Source organism: Trachurus trachurus, assembly GCF_905171665.1.
Source record: "Trachurus trachurus genome assembly, chromosome: 15".
NCBI lineage: Eukaryota > Metazoa > Chordata > Actinopteri > Carangiformes > Carangidae > Trachurus > Trachurus trachurus.
This window is the reverse complement of record NC_139906.1, coordinates 7,225,584-7,247,490: the sequence shown is the minus strand read 5'-3', so window position 1 is coordinate 7,247,490 and position 21,907 is coordinate 7,225,584. Positions and strand designations below refer to the sequence as shown.

The following is a 21,907-nucleotide window of genomic DNA, read 5'->3' as shown; positions in this document are numbered from 1 at the left end:
GCCTTTTCCCTTCCTTCTTTCCTCCCTTCTTCCTTCCTTCTTCCTTCCTAGAACGAATCTGTTCCCTCCCTCTATCTATCTTTCTTTCCTTCCTTTTTCCCTTCTTTCCTTCCTTCCCTTCGTCCTTACTTCTTCTTCCTTCCTCTTTTGATCCAATCGAGCCTCCATCTTTCTTTCCTTCCCTTTTCCCTTCCTTCTTTCCTCCCTTCTTTCCCTTCATCCTTCCTTCTTCCTTCCTAGAACGAATCTGTTCCCTCCCTCTATCTATCTTTCTTTCCTTCCTTTTTCCCTTCCTTCCTTCCTTCCCTTCGTCCTTACTTCTTCTTCCTTCCTCTTTTGATCCAGTTGACCCTCCATCTTTCTTTCCTTCCCTTTTCCCTTCCTTCTTTCAACAATCCCCCCTTCCTTCCTTCCTTCCTTCCTTCCTTCCTTCCTTCCTTCCTTCCTTCCTTCCTTCCTTCCTTCCTTCCTTCCTTCTTGACCCAATCTGTTCCCTAGCTCCCTCCATCTATCTTTCCTTCCTTTTTCCCTTCCTTCTTATATCCCATATTTCCCTTTGTCCTTCCTTCCTTCCTTCCTTCCTTCCTTCCTTCCTTCCTTCCTTCCTTCCTTCCTTCCTTCCTTCCTTCCTTCCTTCCTTCCTTCCTTCCTTCCTTCCTTCTTGACCCAATCTGTTCCCCAGCTCCCTCCATCTATCTTTCCTTCCTTTTCCCTTCCTTCTTATATCCCATCTTTCCCTTTGTCCTTCCTTCCTTCCTTCCTTCCTTCCTTCCTTCCTTCCTTCCTTCCTTCCTTCCTTCCTTCCTTCCTTGCCCCATGCAGGTGAACAACAGGAGGGTTAAAGTCATTCGTTAAAACTTGTCGCTGTAAAACTTGACAGTCGGACGTGTCTTATGACTCAAACAAGAGGAGTCATTAAAAACTCCTTTAAATCTGCAAATACTGATCAGAAAATATTACGGCCGTCGTCGTCGTGGCGATCACTGGTCGCCACCCCAATGCCCCCCCCCCCCCCCCCCTCTTGACCTCCATGTGTCTTTGGTTTAGAAACGTTTCTCCCTCGAGTATCGACGGGAACGTTTGAGGATTTATCTCGTCTTCCTGTGGCTGCGAGGACGCTGAGGAGGATCACACAATGACAGGGGTGAATACACTCTGTGTTCACACACACACACACACGCACACACACACACGCTCGCCGCAGTCGCCTCCAGTCAACCGTGTCTTATTGGCCTTCTGTTTGACTTCCTATTCGGCTCAGTGTGTGTGTGAATGTGTGTGCGTGAATGTGTTTGTGTGTGAGAGAGATCCAGATGGAGATGGGTTTATAATCTCGGGACAGTTGTTGTTTTTATTATTATTTTATCGTTGTTTTTACTGCTCACTAAACTGAGAATGAAGAGAGGAGAGGAGAGGAGAGGAGAGGGAGAGGAGGGAGAGATGAGAGGAGGGAGGAAAAAAGGGGAGGGAGTGGAGGAAGGAGGAAAAGAAAGAAAGAAATGGAAAAGAGTAAACAAAAGAGAGAAGAAGGTGAAAGGAGGAAGAAAGAGGAAGGAGGCGCTGGAAGGAGATTCTTGGAAAGCAATGATGCCAACGTCTTGTGGAGAGGAAGAGGAAGAGGAGAATCGAAGGAGGGAGGGAGGGAGGGAGGGAAGGAGGGAGGGAAGAGGGGGTGAAAGATAAGAAAAGATGAGTGTTAGTACAAAAGATGAAAAGAAAAGCTGCAGATGTGTTTAAAACAAGGAGACGAGACAAAGACGAGAGGAGAGAAAACAGCTGAGAGAGGAGGAGAGAAGAAGATAAGAGGAGCAGAAGATAATGATGAAAGGTGAGGGAGAGAAGGAGGGAGGGAGGGAGGGATGAAGGAGGGAGGAGGGAGGGGAGGGAAGGGGGGGTGAGTTGAAAGAAAAGCTGCCAATGTGAGGAGAAACAGAGAAAATACAGAAATGGAAATGAAGGAGAGAAATGGAAGGACAAAAAAGACGAGTGGAAAGACAAGTGGAAAAGCAAAGCAAAGCGCCTGTTGAAGGAGGAGAAAGGTGATGGTGGTGGAGAGGTAGGAGGAGGAGGAGGGGGAGGAGAAGAAGAAAGAGAGAGGAGAGGAAGATGACAAACAAAGGAGGAGAGAGGGAAGTGATGCAAGAGAGGAAGAAAATTGGTAAAAAAGAAAAAAAAAGAAGCAAAGTTTGTCAATGTCAAGAGGAGAAGGGAAAGAAAAGAGGATGAGACGAGGAGGGAGGAGTAGAAATAACGATAAGGGGGAGAAGGGAGGGAGGAAAGAAGAGAGGGAAGGAGGGAAGGAAACATGGAGTCAGAAGTGAAACCTGCAAAAACTTCTCAAAGCGACAAAACTTTCTCCTCGAACGTCTCACAATGTTTCTGTCTTCTCTCCATCTGTTTCTGTTTCCTCTGTCACGCTCCCTCTCTCCCTCTCCCTCTCCCTCTCTTTATCTATCTCTCTTTCCCTCCCTCTCTCTCCCTCTCTCTCTATCTCTCCGTCCCTCCCACCACATTTGCAGGGTTCATCCAAGTCGCGTTGACGCCCACTCACCTCCAACATGCTACCTCAGTTTCCATGGTAATCGAGTAGCGACCGTGCTACATAAATATATACTTTAACATTCGGCACCCTCACAACTCATTAAGAACATCTCCGCATGAAAAAAGATAAGAAGAAATAATAAAAACATCTCTCAGGGAGGAGGAGGAGGAGGTGTAGTTATATTTTTTTCCCTCTTAAAGGGGCAACACACTAAAAAAAACAACCTGCGAGGCGTGACATCCTGTGACCTCGGGAGGGGGTTCAACAGCGACACGACACGAGAACGTTTTACAACTCACGACTCAGAAAAGGAAAAAAAAAAACACAACGATGCTCATTTGGGTATAAAAGCTGAGAACAACTTTATATTGTTTGTTGTTTTAAACTAATAAACTTATCAATTTAAAGATTTTTATCAGCTGCTGCACTTTTTCAAAATCAGCACAAACCTCAGCAAACTGTTTATGCCTGCCAATCAATAACGACGTCTGTGCAGAATAATATAAGTTTATATCCAAAACAAAACAAAAGAAAAGAAATGACCTTCAGTTTTCCTTATCTATAAAGATAAAAGATGTTAACAACATAAAATCCTCATAAAATCACATTTATCTCTTTGGGGGGTTTAGTTTATCTGTAATTTTCTGTCTCTTGTAAAAAATAAAAAAATAAAACAAAATAGAAGCAGCTGCTCAGTCTTTAATCTCTGAGTCTAACATCAAACACCGAAACCTCACTCCAGTGTCACTTTACTTCACTCCATAAGATACGCCACTAGACCTTTTGTTTCAGGGGCCACAATGAGTTTTAAAATGTGACGGGTGTTTGTGTGAACTAATATAAGTTACATAAAACAGTAGTAGCAGTAAAAGCCAATTGCCTTAGTCAAGTGACTCCACATGACTTTACGAAGACGGAGGATGATGATCGATGTTGTAAACAAACCAACAGAAGCAGAAATGAGGTGGAAAACTAATCAAATTAAACCATATTCTCATACGGTAGTTAAAGGAGAATTCCGGTCATTTTCTAAATAACGCTCTACAGCTCTACAGTAGGTCCCTGAGTGCTACCATAGGAAAAGCCCCAAGAAAGATATGTGCAGCCCGGACCTATAGCTCTCCTCCTGCTAGCTGCGCTACATTGCAGCAAAGATATAACAGCGAAGTAATTCTTCTTCCTTGGTAGACCTACTCGACCTTCCTTGACTGTCGAGCTCAGGACTGTTTCCATATCAATGAAGACTGCTCCTCATCTGTACATTCTGGTTTGAATAAACACGCACAACCATCAAATTCAAAATGTTCCTGCATGTCTTCAACATCGGATCCGGACATATTCAGTCGACTAGTAGGCTAAGGTCTACCAAGGAAGCCAGCATGAACAGAGCGACACGACAAAAACACACATGTAACACTGCTCTCTCATATTAACAGAGTTTATGCACAGTCAGTGTTGTGTGGTAAGGAACTGGTGGATGTTGCAAAGCATTTGTAGTGATATTTTGAGCATTATAGAGGCCATAGTCAGTCAGTTTTTAAGCATGATATATCTATATGGTTGTGGCGCATTCATCTATTAACAGGTTAATGTCTGGAGGTGTAAACGCTCCTGTGGCCTAACCAGTCGTCACAACATAGCCTACCTGATATAAGATCAGATATTCCTTAGATTTAAACAGTGTTGGCGATCGCTTATTTTAACTTAGTTACTTCTCTCAAGAAGTATTTGAGTTGTTTGGCCAGTTACTGCTTCATAAAAGTAATTAGTTACTTGAGAAAGTAACTTGTTTTCTTCATCTCTCTACTGTAAGTCTCCTAATGTTCTAACAGTCAGTGATTGACACGTTTCCATCATCAGTGGAACAATAAAATACAATAGCTCCATTTAGAAACTGCATCCATGATTAATACTTTTATCATCCACATTACACTTAATCTTTTATGATTATTTTCCTCCTTTGTCACATTGTCTCTTTGTCTGGTGTGTAATTATAATATAAATCGTTACCTGCTCATTTCATGTTGCACGTGTTAAAATTTTGAGGATAAAATGCATTTTCTATTGTATTTTGCACAGCAGAGGTGGAGAATATTTTATTCTGAGGTAATCAATCAATCAGTCAATGTCTCCCTGTCTTCAACTGCACATGACAAAAAAAACACAAACTTTCTGAGTGTCTGAGTCCTGATCAGCTGACCTCAGAAACAGATTTGCAGCAGTCACGACGGACTGAAGCTATGAATCCATATTTTTACTTTCTCTCCTTTTTTTGAATGAATGAAACGGTACATTTATTATTAACAGCAGCTGTTGCCAGGAGGAGTTTCTGGTGGGTGGAGGCTGCACAAAGCATGAGGCAGTAACACTACCATCTTCTCCAAAAAAAAAAACCTCAACACAAGAGCAACAGTTTAATAACAAACTGATCAGTATAGGCTAATGATCAGTAACAATCAGAAACCAAACAGGTTTCATTGATACGTTCACGTCATTTAACAGCAGATCATCATTAAGTTAATAGGAAACATAATCCACACATTATGTTTCCTATAAAATCTGATTATTGTAGATTATTATCTAAATATAAACATGAATCCTCAGGAGAGGAAACAAAGCTGATTGTGAACGTGACGCATGAAAACACACACACACACACACACACACACACACACACACACACACACACACACACACACACACACACACACACACACACACACACACACACACACACACACACTCACACTGTTTGATCCAGAGGTGAAAAGATTCAAGAGATATTTTAGTGCAGTGAGACTCAGGCTGAGAAACTCCATGATGTCCCACATGCACCAAAATCAACATTCAGCCAAGTAGTCAAACTGTGTCAGAAAATCACACACACACACACACACACACACACACACACACACACACACACTGCTGTGTCACGCAAACACACTCCTGTACACACACACACACACATTCTTGCACTCTATCTCTCCCTTTGGAGCAGATGGCTTCATAGTCATAGCTGATGTTTCACACATCAGTGAAGCACACCATGTACTCACAACTACTGAATACACACCCCTCACTCCGTCACACACAAACACACACACACACACACGGTCACCACTATGGAACAACACTCTCAAACAGGGAAACATGCTTGCATACGCACACATGCGTAACTGCTCGAACCCAGACGGACTGACTGATTCTCCTCACACACACACATGCACACTGCACACACAAAGACACACACACACACACATACACACACATGCACATACACACACTCACACACATGCAGAGTCATTTTAGTCACACACACATGCACAATTGCACACGCATGCACACAGTGTCCTCATTGGTGCTAATTTATGGAGTGAGGAGCCATGTTGTTGGCAAGTTAGCTCAAACACTCTCTCTCCCTCTCTCTCACACACACACACACACACACACACACACACACACACACACACACACACTCTCTCTCTCTCTCTCTCTCCTGCAGGTTTACAGCGTTGCCGGCGGAGAGGCGGTGGGTTATGGTGCAGTAGCGTCCTGGGTGCTGTTAGGCCTGATGTCAAATAGCTGAAAACACCGAGTGAGAATATTGCTCTATAACCCGGCAGCTTCAAGGACGTTAATGCTCTTAGCCGACGCTCAGCAGCACCTGTGGGTTTAATTGAAAACACTCAGCACTAAATACAGAGCTAAAATAAATAAACCAGGGCACAGTTAACTAGTCCCTTCCTTTTTTTTCTTTTTTTTTACTGCTGCTTTTTCTTCTCTTCTCTTCTGTCACTTTGCTGAGGAGCGACTGTGCACTTCGCACTCGCGGCACAGGAAGCCTCCAAAACCAGATAAATAGCTGCAAAATATCACGGCACAGAGAGAATTAAATACTCAGAAAAGGAATCTGATGTTATTTAACTTACTGGAATCAATGTTTCTATAGCAACGCAACTCTGGCCTCGCTGATATTGGGAAAGGTGTGAAAAATTCCCTGACAGCTGGCGGGCTATCATGAATTAATGTCGCCGCTGAGCCGCTGTGAACTACCTGATCTATAAAAACACACACACACACTCCTATACAACCTCATTGTGTGTGTATGTGTGTGTGTGTGTGTGTGTTTGTGTGCACACTTGTTGCTGATTTTAATAAATGAAGACTTTGGACCACCCAGGCAGCACCTGAGATGAGCAGTGATGACAGCATGAATAATCACACACAGAGACACAACGGGCAACGAGCCCAAATATCTGTGGCACATTCATTCAAGCAATCAGGGTACAAAATGCAAAAAAAAAAAAATGAAATAAATAAATGAAATGAAATGAAAAAAAAAGCTTTTAATTCAGGATGTGAGGAGGATTTGTTTTCCTTGTGAGAGCAGGAGAGAGGAGGTGATATCAGCCGACAGCATCAGATGTGTTTTCTCACCTGTGCGACAACAAGGTGTTGGAAATTTTTTTACAGGAAATGAGATTTAAGGCCAAAACTATGATGACTATCCTTAGAAAAATTAAATGAATAATTAAGTTGCAGAGGTTTGAATTAGATCAGTAGTTTAGTATTATTTAATGTGCATTATTATAAAATTTCTTCAAACAATCATTCATAAGGTCACGAACTAGCTCGCTTGTTTGCTAGCAGGTAGAGATGCTAGAAAAATGGAAAAGGACAAATAAATGATAAAGTTGCAGAGGTTTCAATTGGATCAGTAGTATTAGTTCATTTGCATTATTATAAAATATATCAAATTTCTTCAATCAATCATTTATGTCACAAATTTAGCTTGCGCTACAAAAAGTAGACAAGGAAAAGACCCGGCTGTTGCAAATACAAATTATTTTATCAATAAAAATAAGAAAACATTGTAAGAAGTTTCTTTTTTTATATATATATATATATATTTGCCATAGTATTTGTATAATGTACCCTGGGCCGTTGGGATGGATAAGTTTGGGAATCCCTGAATGACTTGACTATTATATCCAGATGTTCTCCACATTAAAGATACTTTTGTATAAAAAGGTCATTGCAGTCCAAAAAGAAAAAAAAAAAGAGTTAATCAGAATGACAGCCGGTGAGATGGAAAGAAAATACAGATGGCCACTGATACACTTCATTTGATACAGAACATTTCATTCCCTGTTTAATACTCCAGGGATGTCGGGTTAGTGCATGCATGGATTACCGAATGGACCAACTGGACACGGGCCTGAAGGGTTCAGGGGCCGTCTGTTTTTTTTTTTTTTTTTTCACCTCCAAAAAAAAATTCTCCCAGACTGAAACAACAGCTGCAAAGAGATGCAGAAACATTCACACTGTGGGTGTGTGGATGTGGGGGGTGGAGGGGGTGGAGGCCTCTCAGGACCGTAATCCATCCAAGGTTTTCGGATCATAATATTTGTACCGTCACCATAATGTTTTTAAAATACCCACGAGTGATTTGAGAAAATAATCTCTGCACAAGGTCACATGTGATTAAAAGCTCCAAAATAGATATGAGAGGGACCTTGTAGTGAGATTGTGTTCTTCAATCGTTGTTTCCAAGGTGACGAAGGAACTCTGAATCTCAGCTTTTATGGCAGCACATTCAAAACGTCCTCAAAGTGCTCAGCAAAGAAAAATTAGAAATAGAAAAAAAAAAATATATATATATATTTGTAAACCCACGGTCAAGCATGAAGTGGGTTCTTGTTGCCGCCCTGAACTTGTCAGAAAAACCAGTAGCCGAGTCTTAAAGAAGCTGAAGAAATATCCTCCTCTCACTGGCGTTTTTACACGTTGCAGTTTATTAAAGAAATGTGAGATTATACATTAATAAGCCTGAGTGGGTTGATTCATTAGCTTCAAACAAGGTGTTTCCAGGCTTTATGTTAAGCTAAACTGAGATGTAGCATCAGGTGGTGAGTAGGGAAATATTTCCCAGATGTCTACAGTTCATTTATAGCGTGGTTGCTGTATAGTTTTGCATGTTTGAGATAAGCAGCGACATCCAATAATGATAAATAAAAGCCAACACCAACCTGCAGTTCCTCTCCTGACCACTAGTGTGGGTCTCCAACAGTGAGTCAGTCCCTCAAAACAGATTTTGTCTGCACTGCTAATTTCTTCTGTAATGTAATATAATCTGTAATGTTCAGGCTCCCTAGGTTGAAATCCATGTGGTTTTACGAGCTGTTCTCTCAGTTGTCTTCCAGTGATGTAACTAGGTTTCAAATTTGCATAATACCACCCCTACCTGGGACCGGTAGAAGGGATGGGAAGAAATGTCTTCTTTGTCAATGAATTCAGACCTGGCTTGTTTGGAATAAAACAAGTGGGCTGAGATCACAGTCCTTTTTTTTTGACCGAGTTTGGGTCGACAATACATACAGTTGACTCGTATCGGATCAGGTCCAGGCTTCAACCGCGGTTCGGACTGGGCTGGGTTTTAATTTTCAGGCCCATTCATATCTCTGTTCCATGGTTTTTGTTTTTTCCGGGGTAAGATTTCTGACCGATGAGAGAACAGTTTACAACTTTGGACCAACAACCCAAAAGAGAAATGCAACAATTGTATCGGAACAAAGAAAATGAGCCACAGGTCTATGACCAGTGGCGGCCGGTCAATAGGGGGCGCTAGGGCGCCGCCCCCATCAAAATTTCAGGAAAAAAGTGTAGACACAGTAAAAATAAATAACATAATAAAAAGTAATTACCATATCTGTTCAGTGTTCACTCATACAATGGGTTTTACTTTGAAATTCGTAAGCCTTTCCATTCCATATTGGGTTTATTCTGGGTTGTTTCATACATCTCAATAGCGAGGGGCGCCGGCCAAATGAGTGTGTATGTGGCCTCTTAAACTTTTGGCTTCCATGTGACTTCATGCTGGTCTCTAATTGGTCACTTCAAGATTCTTCTCCGGGCGCAGCTCTCTGCGCCCGTGGCCAATCAGCGCGTTTGGGTAATTTTTTCATCCAATCGGATTGATTCATGATACCTGACCTGTCAATCAAAGTCACTCCCCTGGCAGCGGCGAGTGCCTGTCACTCAAACAGTTACAGACGCACCCGCGTGCACACGGACCAGACACACAACAACAAGACAGGAGACAATGGCGGCCGCAGCAAAAGAAAAATCAGTTGTTTCAGGTTATGTTCAGAGTTTCATCCTAAAATCAGCTATAAAGGCGCTGCTGTTTAACTATTTAGCCTAACTAATTTTCAGCTGGCGTCACCTTTACTTTGAAAGTCCAGTGGAGCTGGATCAGAACGGAGCTACGGAGGGAGAGATCAGCTGATCCGCTGCTGACTGCTGTTTACTGCTGGATGTGAAGTTAGCAATGCTCTTTATTTATCTTATTTATCTGACGCCCCCCAATTTATTTTAGCACCAGCCGCCACTGTCTATGACTCTCATTAAGTTAAGCATAATTAGGGGCGTGGCCTGTTTGAGTGACAGGTGGTTGGATGTGGTCTTGCCACAAACTGACTCCACCTGATTTTGTATGTTTTACTCTATATTTTGTATAATTATACAATTTTTAGATACTTATTTTTATAAACACAATCTTTAATCACGATTAGCTGGGAATTAGGAGGCGGGGTCAGACACTGCAGAGGGTGGCGAGAGCGGAACAGCTCGCTCTGAGCTTCAAAGCTGCTCTTCTATAGAAAAACCTGTCAGGGAACGCTGCATCAATATTTATTTACATTCATATCACTTTCTCAGCTGTTTGTTTTTCTGTTTGTTTACGTGCTGAATGCAAACTGTGCTTCGCATGTTGCAGCAACCTGAAGGGAGAGTCGTCCTGCGCTGCCTACATCACTGCACACACATCTTTATGGGCATCACTCAGACTTCTTTATCACCTCGACTGTACATTTCAAAGCTCCTGTATCCACATCACACAGTCAGAGACCTGCGCGCCTCTGGCCTCAGGAAAAACCGACTTCCCCTAACTCTCTTCCTCCTGCTCCATCTCTCTCTCTCTCTCTCCAAGTTTTCTTTGTCCTCTTTTGTGCAGCAGCTGATTCACAGCGTAGTTCAATCGTATGAATCATTGTTAATCATATATCACTGGCGGTACAGTGGAAGGAAGAAAGAAAGAAAGGGAAGCAATGATTGGACATTTTAAAAAGAAATCATTTTCAGTACCAGGAAACCCAGCTAGTTATAATGTGGTGCTGTAACTCTGTAGGTCCATTTAGTGCATTGTAGCTCCAGAAAAAAAAAAAACCAAAGGGCACAAATTTTGGAATAACAAGCAAGTTATTATCCATCATCTGCAGATTAAAGCGATTTGTTAGTGGTGGATTTAACAGATTAAACACTAGGAAACAAATCTCCTGTGGTAAACTGTTGCCCACTTGTTTTTGTCCGTTGTTTTTCTTTTCTCTGCAGGTGATGATCACCTGACTCTCACTTCTTTCTTTCCACTGACTTTTTTTCTCCATAAGGCATTTTGTACCTCTGTTTCCTGTGAAGCGCCATACCAATAATGATGCGTTTGAATGTGTATTACCAGACAGCCATACTGTGATAATGACAATCATTTATGCACAGGATTCAAACAGGAGGCTGCTTAAATGCTTTTCAAACCATTAGGGTGCCAAACTGAATCCCCAATACACGTTATGTTTTAGTAACAGAGCTAAAACGTGATGAGTTCAGGGACTCAAATGGTTTATTTAAGAGAAGATTTCGGGGGGAAAACATCTTAGCATAAACATGGGACTGAACTTTGAGTCACTGGAAGTTGAAAGGAAACTGCAGACACTCGTCCATCCCACTGATCTGCTGCGCTCTCACTTTACACTTAATTTGGCTTCACACTGTTTCTGCTCATGTTTCCCTCATGCAATCCCTCTTCTCGTTTCCCCCACCCCCCGTGCATGGAGCATGTTATTTGAAAATCTTTTAAAGACGTGATTGTTTCATGCAATTTCATCAGACCTGCCCGCGCTTAAAAACTTGGGAGATAAAATTAGCTTGCTGTGAGGATCCAAGGTGACTGGTGATAGTCATGTGTGGTTGTTCGCCAATTAAATCTCTTGATAAAGCTTTCTATTCCTGGATTAGGTGACAAACGGAATTGAATACGTGCCTTTGAAATGCCTCCACTTTCTTGCGGGTAATTAAAGAGGATTTATTTATGGTATTGTGTTTTGCAGTTGGAAACTTTACCGTCTGTTTGCTGAGTTTTGTGTCGTTTAACAAGTCGTGAAAGCTCTACCTTGTTAAAGGTGTGATAAAGGCTTCATTAGTTTGTCATCTTTTTTAATGAAGCACAATAATTAGCATGTGAGAGGCTATTTCTGACTTTTCCCTTTGACAGGCTTTAATGAGAAAAGTAGCTTCAGACCCGAGAACAGCAACAGCGTCGGTGTGTGTGACGACGTGTGTGTGTTTCCAACAAAGGCTCAGAAATACATTTGTTTACGTTCATGTGACGAAGATCTCCAGAGATGATGACTCTTCGTTGTCAGGGGCAACAGAGGAAACTGTCCAAAGAGTTCACGAAAGGCTCAGACACTTTCATTATGCACACTTTTTTTTCCCCGCAAAGTTCACACTTCTGTCTGAGGGAACTTCCATAAAGTTCACACTCAGTGTTACCTTGGTTATCAGAGGATGACCATAAGACAAAAAAACAGCAATTGTAAGAGAAGAAATGATGAGAAAGAAGAAGGAGAAGAAGAGTTAACAAAGAAAACATGAGAGGAAGGAACAAAGCCGCCAGAAATGATCAGGAATGTAAACGCAGCTTGTGTGTAGTCTCTTGTGTAGTTTGTGAAGGAAGCGAGTAATGAGTGTCAGATCGGAGGTCCCAAACCCACAGAATTGGATGCAAATGATTTGGCATCGTCAAGGTAACACGATACAAGCCCATGAGGGTTCAGGTCTTAGGAGGGAGGGGCGGGGGGAATCATTGGACTTAACTTCCTGTTTCGTGGCGTCAGGGTTGAGTAACACTTCCATTACATTACCAACCCCGAACACTCAGCGCCGCTCCGTCAGGAGACTCTAACGACCTCCACGCCTCCACACCTACACATCGCTTTGTCTGTATTTAGCACAGAACAGAAATCAAGACACAGTCAACTGCCTGGGTTACGTTCAGAGGAGACATGTTGTTGTTGTTGAAAGACGGAGCACAAGTGTTACACCAGAGACCAGAGTGTAAATTAGAGGTTTAAACACAAAATAAACCTTTAAAGTGTTGATGTAAGTTTCCAAACATGAAGACAACTCATCTCTAAATCATGAATGATAGTCAGCACTTTCATTATCACCGTCATTTCCCAACCTTAACCAAGTGCTTACTGCTGTAACCGTGACAACAACGGTCCCATAAGGTCCCACATTTTATCAGATTCAAACCATCATCCAAACCGAACAAAACCAAACCAAACCAAACCATCATCCAAACCAAATCAAACCAAACCACACCAAACCAAACAAAACAAAACCATCATCCAAACCAAACCAAACCAAACCACACCAAATTAAACCAAACCACACCAAACTAAGCCAAATCAAACTAACAAAACAAAATCAAATCAAATCAAACCAAACCAAACCAAACCAAACCAAACCACACCAAACTAAGCCAAACCAAACCAAACCACACCAAACTAAGCCAAATGAAACTAACAAAACCAAACCAAATCAAACCACACCAAACTAAACCATCATCCAAACTAAACTAAACCACACCAAACTAAACCAAACCCAGGCTGAGCCACAGCTGCTGTCGCAGTGATTTATGACACTGATTTCTCACTGATTTACTCCGAGCTGCCGCCGCTTCACTCAAGTGTCGTTTAATTGTGAGGAGGGAAAAAAAATAAAGTGCGAGTGTTTGTGGAAGAGATCCAGGATCTTTTATTACGAACACTCAGCTCAAAAGCCTCAGTGGAGAGAGAAAAAAAAACCAGTGAAAGGTTGCAGCAACTACGAGCCAAAGGCTGAGAAACACTTTATTTCCTCTAACTGATCTGGCATCTGTAGCTGACAGGATGAACTGTGTCAACATCACAACTGGACCTGCACCATTACTCTTCATTTGAAGCTCTAACAAGCAGCATGAAGCGACGCTCAAAGTTTCATTCTTTGCATTTTGCTGCTGTGGTTTAATCAGAGCAGGTCAGAGCTGTCGTTACGTCTTCTGTTAATTCCCAGCTCGGTCTGAGTCGCCGCCGCCACCGCTGCTGCTGCTGCCGTGGTGATTTACTGCACCTGAAGACGAACGGCTCCATCATTTCACCGTGACGTGTCACATCATAATTTATGATTTACGGCGGCTGTTAAAACTATTGACATAAGTAAAAATGAAATATGATCCGACTTTGCCGACTTCACATGAACAAACACCGAGCCGCCCTCCCGCCCGCCCGCCGTCGCTTCTTCTTGTTCTACATTCAGCTCTAATGGTTTAAAACGAGACTTTAAACGATGGTAAAAACAGTCAAAGTTTGTATTTTTGGTTGATTTGTAAAGTTTATTTTATTTTATGTAAAAAAGGAAAAGCAAGTGCTTTAATGAGCCAACTAGCTGTGCCCTCACACAACCTCCAGTGCCTCTTTCACTGGAGGAACTGCTTTTTTTTTTTTGTACAAGGACTCACTGTGATTATATTCACCAGGAAGAACGAAGGAGCAAGGTTTAGTTGGAGTTTAGATCACGAGGATGATATTAAAAAAAAGAAGGAAAAAAGAAAAAGACGATATGAAGATATGGAAAGTAAAGAAGCGTCTGACTCATCTGGCCGCGGCTTCAAATCTTCCCACACACACATCACACATCACATTGGACTCACTCTCATTCACATTTCAATAAGATGCACTTTAATGTTTTTTTAAATTCGTTATGTCAGGAAAAACAACAACAACAACAACAAAAAAAACATCAAAATATGACTGAAGTTTAAGTGTATAGCCAACTGCACCGGTGTCGTGTCAATCATCTTCATTCAGCATCTTATTGACATTTAGAGAATTAAATAAATGTGCATGGAGGAGGAAGTGAGTGGACGGACAGGAAGTGTTGAAGATAGATGTAAATAAAACATTTTTTAAAAAAAAAGAAAAAAGAAACAAGCCTGTTGACATTTCACTGACCTCAAACATCAAACACAGAGGAAGAAAAAGGCAAAACATGTTTAAGAGCCTGAGCAGCTCTTAGTGTAAGAGTAAGTAGAGGGGGGGTCTAACCACTCTCCCACCTCCCCCACCTCCCCCATCTGCCTCCAATACTGAGTCAATTAACCTAATGGAAGTGGCAATTAATTAACTCTGCAAACACACTGATTAAGGACCTGACAATCAAGTGAGTGAGTGGCAGCGAGTTTAAGTGATGCTGATTTAGACGTAACGACTTCCTGCCTCCTCTTTGATGCAGGAAACAAAAAAACAAAACAAAACAAAACAGAACAATCACTCTCACACCAGAGGATCAGAGCGGATTAATTACTCCCTTACTTTTCAGAATAAAAGCACACAGGAGTTTGTTGTGTTGTGTTGTGTTGTGTGTTGTGTGTGTGTGTGTTTTCTTCAAAGTCTCAAACTCAAACAGAGATAAAAAGAGGTGAAGAGTGAGGCCTTACCGTGTGTCTCTGGCCGTTGGTTCCTATTGGTCCTCTGAAAACCCCCTTGATGCTCCTGAGCTGTCCGTCTCGCAGGTGGGTGGAACTGATCACGATGTAGTAGCACGCCATTGGACACGGTCTGTTTGTCTCTTTATCGAAGTAGTGGACTCTGAGTGGAAAAAGTCATTAAAACAGTTTCGTCCTCCTTCTTCTTGTTCTTTTGTCCTCCTCAACTCTCCCTCGCTCTCCTCATCTTCATTCCTCCTCTGGTGTGTGAAGTCGAGGAGGAGCTCGCAGGTTTTCTGATTTATTCTCTCTCTTCTCTTAAGTTTCCGCCGGTGATTCCTTGACTCTGCTCATCTCCCCTCTCTGTCTCTCTCTTTTTAAATATTTCACTTCCTCCTCCTCCTCCTTTTTTTCTCTTTCCACTCTCATCCACTCTAAATGTTTTTTTTATTCTTCCCGTTCTCCCTCTGTACCCAAGTCTGCCTCTTTTCTCTCTCTCTCCCTCCCTCCCTCTAGACTCCTCTGTCTCTCGTTAAATATTTCTCTTTAAGTCCTTTTTCCCTCTAGATGTTTTTGCTCCCATCTTTCATTCATCAATCTTTCCCTGTCATTGACTCCCTCTCTCCCCCTCTCCCCCTCTCGCTCTCTCACTTCTCCGTCTTTTCTTGCTGAGTCTAAATTTCTTTGCAGAAATCTCAGCCGCTCATTGATCAGTCTTGGAGCTCCTCTAACTATCCTCCACTCTCTCTCTCTCTCCTCCTCCTCCTGTTTTCCCTCCCTCTTTGTCTCTGTATCTCTCTAAGTGGAGGGGAGGGATACTTTTTTCCCCCCTCTCCTCTTAATAATATCTCTCCATCTCCTGTCTCCCCCCGTCTTTCTCTTTCTCTCCGTCCCTCTGCCTCCTCCTTGTTAGTGCTGTGGAGAAGTAGTACTCAGTCTTCTTCTTCTTCTTCACCTCCTCTCTCAGTCTTTCTCTCAGTCAGAGCAGGCGTGCAGCTTCCTCTCAGATGCTCCTCTCCTCCTCCTCTCCTCCGCTGCGCTGCATGTGTTCGCTCTCCTCCCTCCCTCTATCTCTCTCTCTCTCTCTCTCTCTCTCTCTCTCTCTCTCTCTCTCTCTCTCTCTCTCTCTGCTGATCTCTTGCTCTGTGGCCAGCAGAGTGGTTTGCTCCTCAGTTACCCGCGGTTACCATCTGCCCTTTTAACGCATGGAGTGCTGATGCTTGCTCTCTCCTCCCCATCCCTCCCTCTCCTCTCTCTCTCTTCCTCTCTCTCCTCTCTCTCTCCCTCTCTCTCCTCCCCCCCTCCCTTCCTTCCTCCATCTCTTTCTCTCCCTCTCTCTGTCTCTCTGCCTCTCCTCTTGCTGTCTTTCTTCTCTCTCTTTTAATCCTCTCCTTCTCTCCCTCCTTCTCTCTTTCTCTCAAGCCGAAGGAGACAAGCTCCACCTACTGGCTGGTAGGAAACACACAGAGAGAGAGGAATAAAGGTGAAGAGGAGAGTATCATCATCTCTCATCATTTTCATGGTTTTAAAACCAAAATAAACACAGAACAAACACGGATTCATGCTGAACGACAGGTTAATCGGTGATAATATCGACTGCTACGATATGAGAAATCTACATGACAGAGAATTGAAGACTTTTGCTACAAACAGTGTTGAAAATAAAGACTTTTTTAAATGCAAATAAGATCATAACTCACCAAATAGGAAAGGGAAGCTCCAGTTGATGCAAAGTTGAAAGTCCAAGCAAGAATTCATGGACAAAAGTAGTAGAAATGAGTAGAAATGATGTGAATCGATTAAAAAGAAAAGAAAAAAGCATCAGGATGGTACTGTAGTTAAAAGAAACTGGGAAAAAGACTTAAGGAGATATTTATCATTGGAAACTAAAGGATCATGTGCAGAGAACACGTAACAAAATGTCTGTAATGTTTGTTATTTAACAATTGTTATTTATTGTAAAGCAATGTATTTGTTTTGCATAATGTTGTTGTGGTGCAACACAAAGTTGGTTTATCTTATCTTAAATCAGCGAAGAATAAAATGATAAATTATAATTTTGTGCATATAAAGTAGAATATAAATTACTGTTTGATTCTGGTCTTTGTTTGCATTGCAAACAGGATAAAGGTACTTTATTTTTACCATATGTTTTGGGCCTTGTGGGAATATTGTTATCGGCTTTACTGTTTGTTGTGAATGAAGTGTTGACTCTGAGAAGAACCTGAGCCCAAACACAACACAACATGTCTGACAAGAGCTACAAGACTGATAACAACACAGATCAACTGACAGAGCGACTGTGGCTTCAAATATTCATTGACAAGATCTCCATGGAGCTCATCACTGAGTTTCATGTTTGTTCATATGATACTAACTCTAACAAAGCCTCCATCCACCTTATCCTTAGTGTAAAAAGTCATATTACATTAATATACTCGTATACATACAAACATTTGATATATTAACTGATTCTGTTTGTTAAAAACCCAGTCTTGGTGATATGGGAAGCATCAAATCATCCACTTCCCTATGTGTTTTAATGTTTTTTCCCCAAACTAAGTTAATTAGCTCTATCTGAGTACATAAAAATGTTCCTATTTCAGTCTGACATTTCCAGCATGAGTTATTGGACAGTAAACGCATCCTGTGGAGCCTAGAAGCACTAAAATAAAAACCTATGGATTATCCTAAACACATGAAGCTGGCAGTGAGTCAATCTTCTGCTGTAATGAAATGGAAACGTGATTAAAAGCACAAATATCGACATGTGTGCGGTTAAGTTTTTATTTTAAGGCAAATTGATACAGAGATAAATAAATTAAAGATAAATCTACAGCGGCCCTGAGAGCTCAATGCTCTGCAGCTGGAGATAACACATGCATAAATAAACATAAATACATTAAAGACTGTGTTGACATGTGGAAGGCAAACTATGTTACGTTTACCTGACAACAACCTCATGCTGTAGTGTGAAGTAGCAGGACTCGACCTCAAACCTGTGCAAAGTGAATTAGGAGGCTACGGTGGCCCAGAGAGCTCAAAACAGTTCAGCCTGAGACAAAAGACAAACAAATTCAGGAATTTCTTTTTTTTTTCTTTTAAATCAATCTGTGCTGCAACTACCCACAACACTCAATTTGTGTTTTGTCCATTTGTCTGTGTTTGCTCAACTTGGTATTTTGACCTCTCAGGGCCACCGTATTTTCCTTTTCCAGTAAAAGACCCAGAGGAATGAATCACTTCAACCTTTATGTTCTCTCAGGGTCACCGTAAGTACAAGCTGCAAACACAACAACACTGAGACTCTAGTGTTGTTGTGTTTTTCTGTCCATCTGACGCATTGTTGGTCCAACATTTCTTCTCCTTTTAGCTCCATTTTACTCTCCTCCACCTCCTGAGGAAATACAATATGTGGCGTTCAGGGTCACGTTCAGTGGATTTTTAGAGTTTCCTCTTTAGAAAACAGCTCCCAAACATAAATCTGCAAACTGGTGAATGAAAACAATGAGCAATAAAAGCTCTGCAGGCCTGAGGTGACCTGCAGCAGGGTCGATCGCGGCGCAGCAGAAAGGAGGAGGTCAGGGTTGGACGAGCGTCCTCTTCCAACGCTCGGCCTTGATGGTTCCCGATTTCTTTCAACCAAAATCTGAGTGGAGATGTGTATCAGGCTGCAGAGGAGTGGCGAGCTCACTCCTCTCCAACTCCACACCCCCAGGTTTCTCTTTTTCTTTTTCTTTTTTCCTTAATTTTTGAACTTGTCGACTTCAGACCAAGTGATATTTTATCGGACTTCACACAGCTCCCTCTGAAACCACAAAAGCCTTTACACAGCTTTTTTTTCTCCCCCACATGTGCAGCAGTGGAGCTCCCCAACACCTGTAAACAGACTTTGATGTGCGAGTTTCCCATCAACCAAAACATCAAGTGTTTGTACCGGCATCAGCCAATCTCCAACCAAACAGGTATTGTGTTTTAGTATTTTATCTTTATCAATTTTGTTTTTTTAAATCTTTGTCGTTTTCTGGCCGATCAGGGTCACTACAGAAGCTGGTGACAAAATCTATTATGTAGATAAAAGATAATCCATTGAAATCAAAACAAGTTTTTTTGTTTGTTTATTTTTTTCTATCCCTTATGTGATTATTTTACTTTCCGACTTCAACTTTCTGGTTCATGAGATCTGAGGATGAGGCAGCGCCACCACCCACACCACAGCTTCATAATCAGGAGGTCAGAGAGGTTGCAAACAAATCCCCAGTTTAACCCAATTATCTGAAGAACATTTGCAAATTAAAAAAAAAGAAATGCTGTAGAATAAATTTAGCAGAAGATCTAAGAGGCCTAAGAGTGGAAATAAGAGGGGAAGAGGTCAGAGATATGAAGCGCCACGCTTCAAAAACAAAAAGCACACTCTCACAATCAGCTCTCTGTAGGAGGCCGGTGGAGGGGAGATACGATACTGCAGCTCTGCTTGATGTCAGCGAGCGAGACGCTAGGCGAGAAGCCGAGACGGTGCTGACTCACACAGAATCACAAAAATCAAGATGTAAGAAATAAAATAAAAACTATGTGTGAGATGTCTCGTCTCCAGGCGCCGAAGAAAACGAAAACGGTTTTTAGGTAAAGTCGAGTATTCCAGACGGTCTCATTTTCAGCTCCGACTCTAAAATGGATGATTCTTTTAATCCATAAGAAATTACAGTTTACTTAGAGAATCCACAGCACCCGCGGATCCACCAGGCTTTTAAGACTGGGCTCTATCCGTCATCACATGTCTGTGAGTTATTTCCACCTTGGTTAATGCGTTTATTTTGCTGCCCTCCGGTAAATCCTCCCCATCTGCGTTGGAACTTGTGTTTTTTCTTCAGCTTAGTTTAAAAGACTGACTTTCGGAGAAAAACCTCAGAGTTAAAGAGCCAATCTTTTCTCAATTACAAGCAGCAAATATTCAAGATGGTAGCTAGTGTTTGAGGTACAACGAATTTCTTTTATTTTAACATCCACTTCAACTCTGTCCATATCAAATATTCCTCTTATATTCTCTTATCAATCCTACTTTTATCGCCACAGTCCTTTTCCACTGCAGTCAGTGTTTCCCATTCTGTACCTTCATGTATAAATCAGAACAACTTAAGCAAACTTGATTTAAACTTTCATTCAAAGCAAAGTTTGCAGGTGTTAAATTTTAAAAAAGGTCTTCTGAGGCACAAACTGCAACAGAACAGTTATATTTTATTTTTTGTTACACTGATAACATTACCTAGTGCCTCCTGAACTGTTGTGTTCGAGTTGCAGCTGCAAAATGAGCAGGAAGCAGCGCAATGAAGAGAAGACACGACAACGTAGAAGTAAGAATCAGTGTGATGATTGTGCACATCATTACCGTTTAGTCACAATCAGACCTCTTGCCACAGGTGCCAACACTTACACTGCATCTTAAAGGTGTGTTTCTAAAGCACTGAGAAGCTTCCTCTCTTTCTAAATTACTCACTTTACTCACTTGAACATTTCCCAGGAGTCAAACTGGAAGAAAGAGAAAGAAAGAAAGTGCCTCATACACAAAAAACAAGAAGAGGAAAACAGCTCATGACAAACACACCACAGATGAAGCCTCTGCTCATTTAAAGGGATAGTTCAACATTTTGGCATATCGGCCCATTGCCATAATCCCTATAGTCACAGCAGTAGGTTCGTTACCTTTAATTGTTGGTGCAAGCTGGTTTTAGAACGGCGGAGCAGAGCCGTGAGCTGCTCAGAGCTACGCTACGGAGGCTAATGGGATTTCTTGGTTTCCCCCATCAAAATGGAGTTTGTTTTCGAGGCAAATGCAGAGACTGTTTGCTGAAAAACTGCCCTCGACGGGAACACGCATCAGCGGTTTTGCATGAATTTAATCATACATTTTTATTTTTAGGAAGCGCCTTCCACGCCACTCAAGGACACTTTACCATGAAAACAACTCTGTCTCATAAAGTTCCATTATTATCTCATAGCGTGGTGAATGTGCAGGTCACAGCTTGTCCACCAGAGCGTTTTGGAGTTGTTGGATTGTGTATTTGATGAGTTTATGAGGGAAACCAAGAAATCCCATTAGCCTCCGTAGCGTAGCTCTGAGCAGCTCGCGGCTCTGCTCTGCCAGTCTAAAAACAGCTTGCACTGACCTCCTCCTAAAACTATAGGGATTATGGCAATGGGCCAACGTAAGCTCCAACGTATTGATTACTGAGAATTCAGATCTTACTGATGAGAAAAACAGGCAAAACTGAATAATATAGCTGGATGGAAATGTTAACCTTTAGCTTTGTAAATGACATGAAGCAAGAAGCAGAGTGTTAAAGCAGAAGTAAGCGATCTGGTCGTTTTTAGCAGAGAGGAGTTAGCAGCCCCCGCCCTCGTCATGGATCTATTGGTCCTCGTCCCTACGTCACCACATTCACGCACACAGCCCTTCATGCCGTTCTCTCTCCTCATTGGATAAAGGTTGTAGGATACAAGGAAGTGTACAAGACGTTTTCTCCTCGGCTTACAGCAGAGCAGAGTGACTGACAGACCCATGTTTCGGACCAAACAATATAAGTGATTGCCGTCGGAAGCTATAACTATTTAAGACTTATATTAACACAAATATTCCGCTTACTTCTGCTTTAACTATCTGGTTATGGATAAAGTCTGGTTAAGCTTGGGCAGTTTCACCTGCTGTGTACAGTACAGGCTACAGGTGCACTCTCCTGATGATTACACATCCCAGCTGGACCTCGTTAAGTTAAAGTGCATTTAAC

The 21,907-nt window shown here is 41.9% G+C and overlaps 1 protein-coding gene across 1 annotated transcript in view; it reads right to left on the bottom strand.

The window, feature by feature from the left end:
- Positions 1-16,152, bottom strand: part of LOC310997691 (uncharacterized protein) — a gene marked incomplete at its 3' end in the record, with an annotated part of 70,339 nt that extends 54,187 nt beyond the window's left edge. The window contains exon 1 of the mRNA XM_083987483.1: positions 15,138-16,152. Within this exon, the coding sequence (XP_083843609.1) occupies positions 15,138-15,248 (111 nt within the window). The 5' untranslated portion in view covers positions 15,249-16,152. The remainder of the gene's footprint in view (positions 1-15,137) is intronic.
- Positions 16,153-21,907: the final 5,755 nt, after the last annotated feature.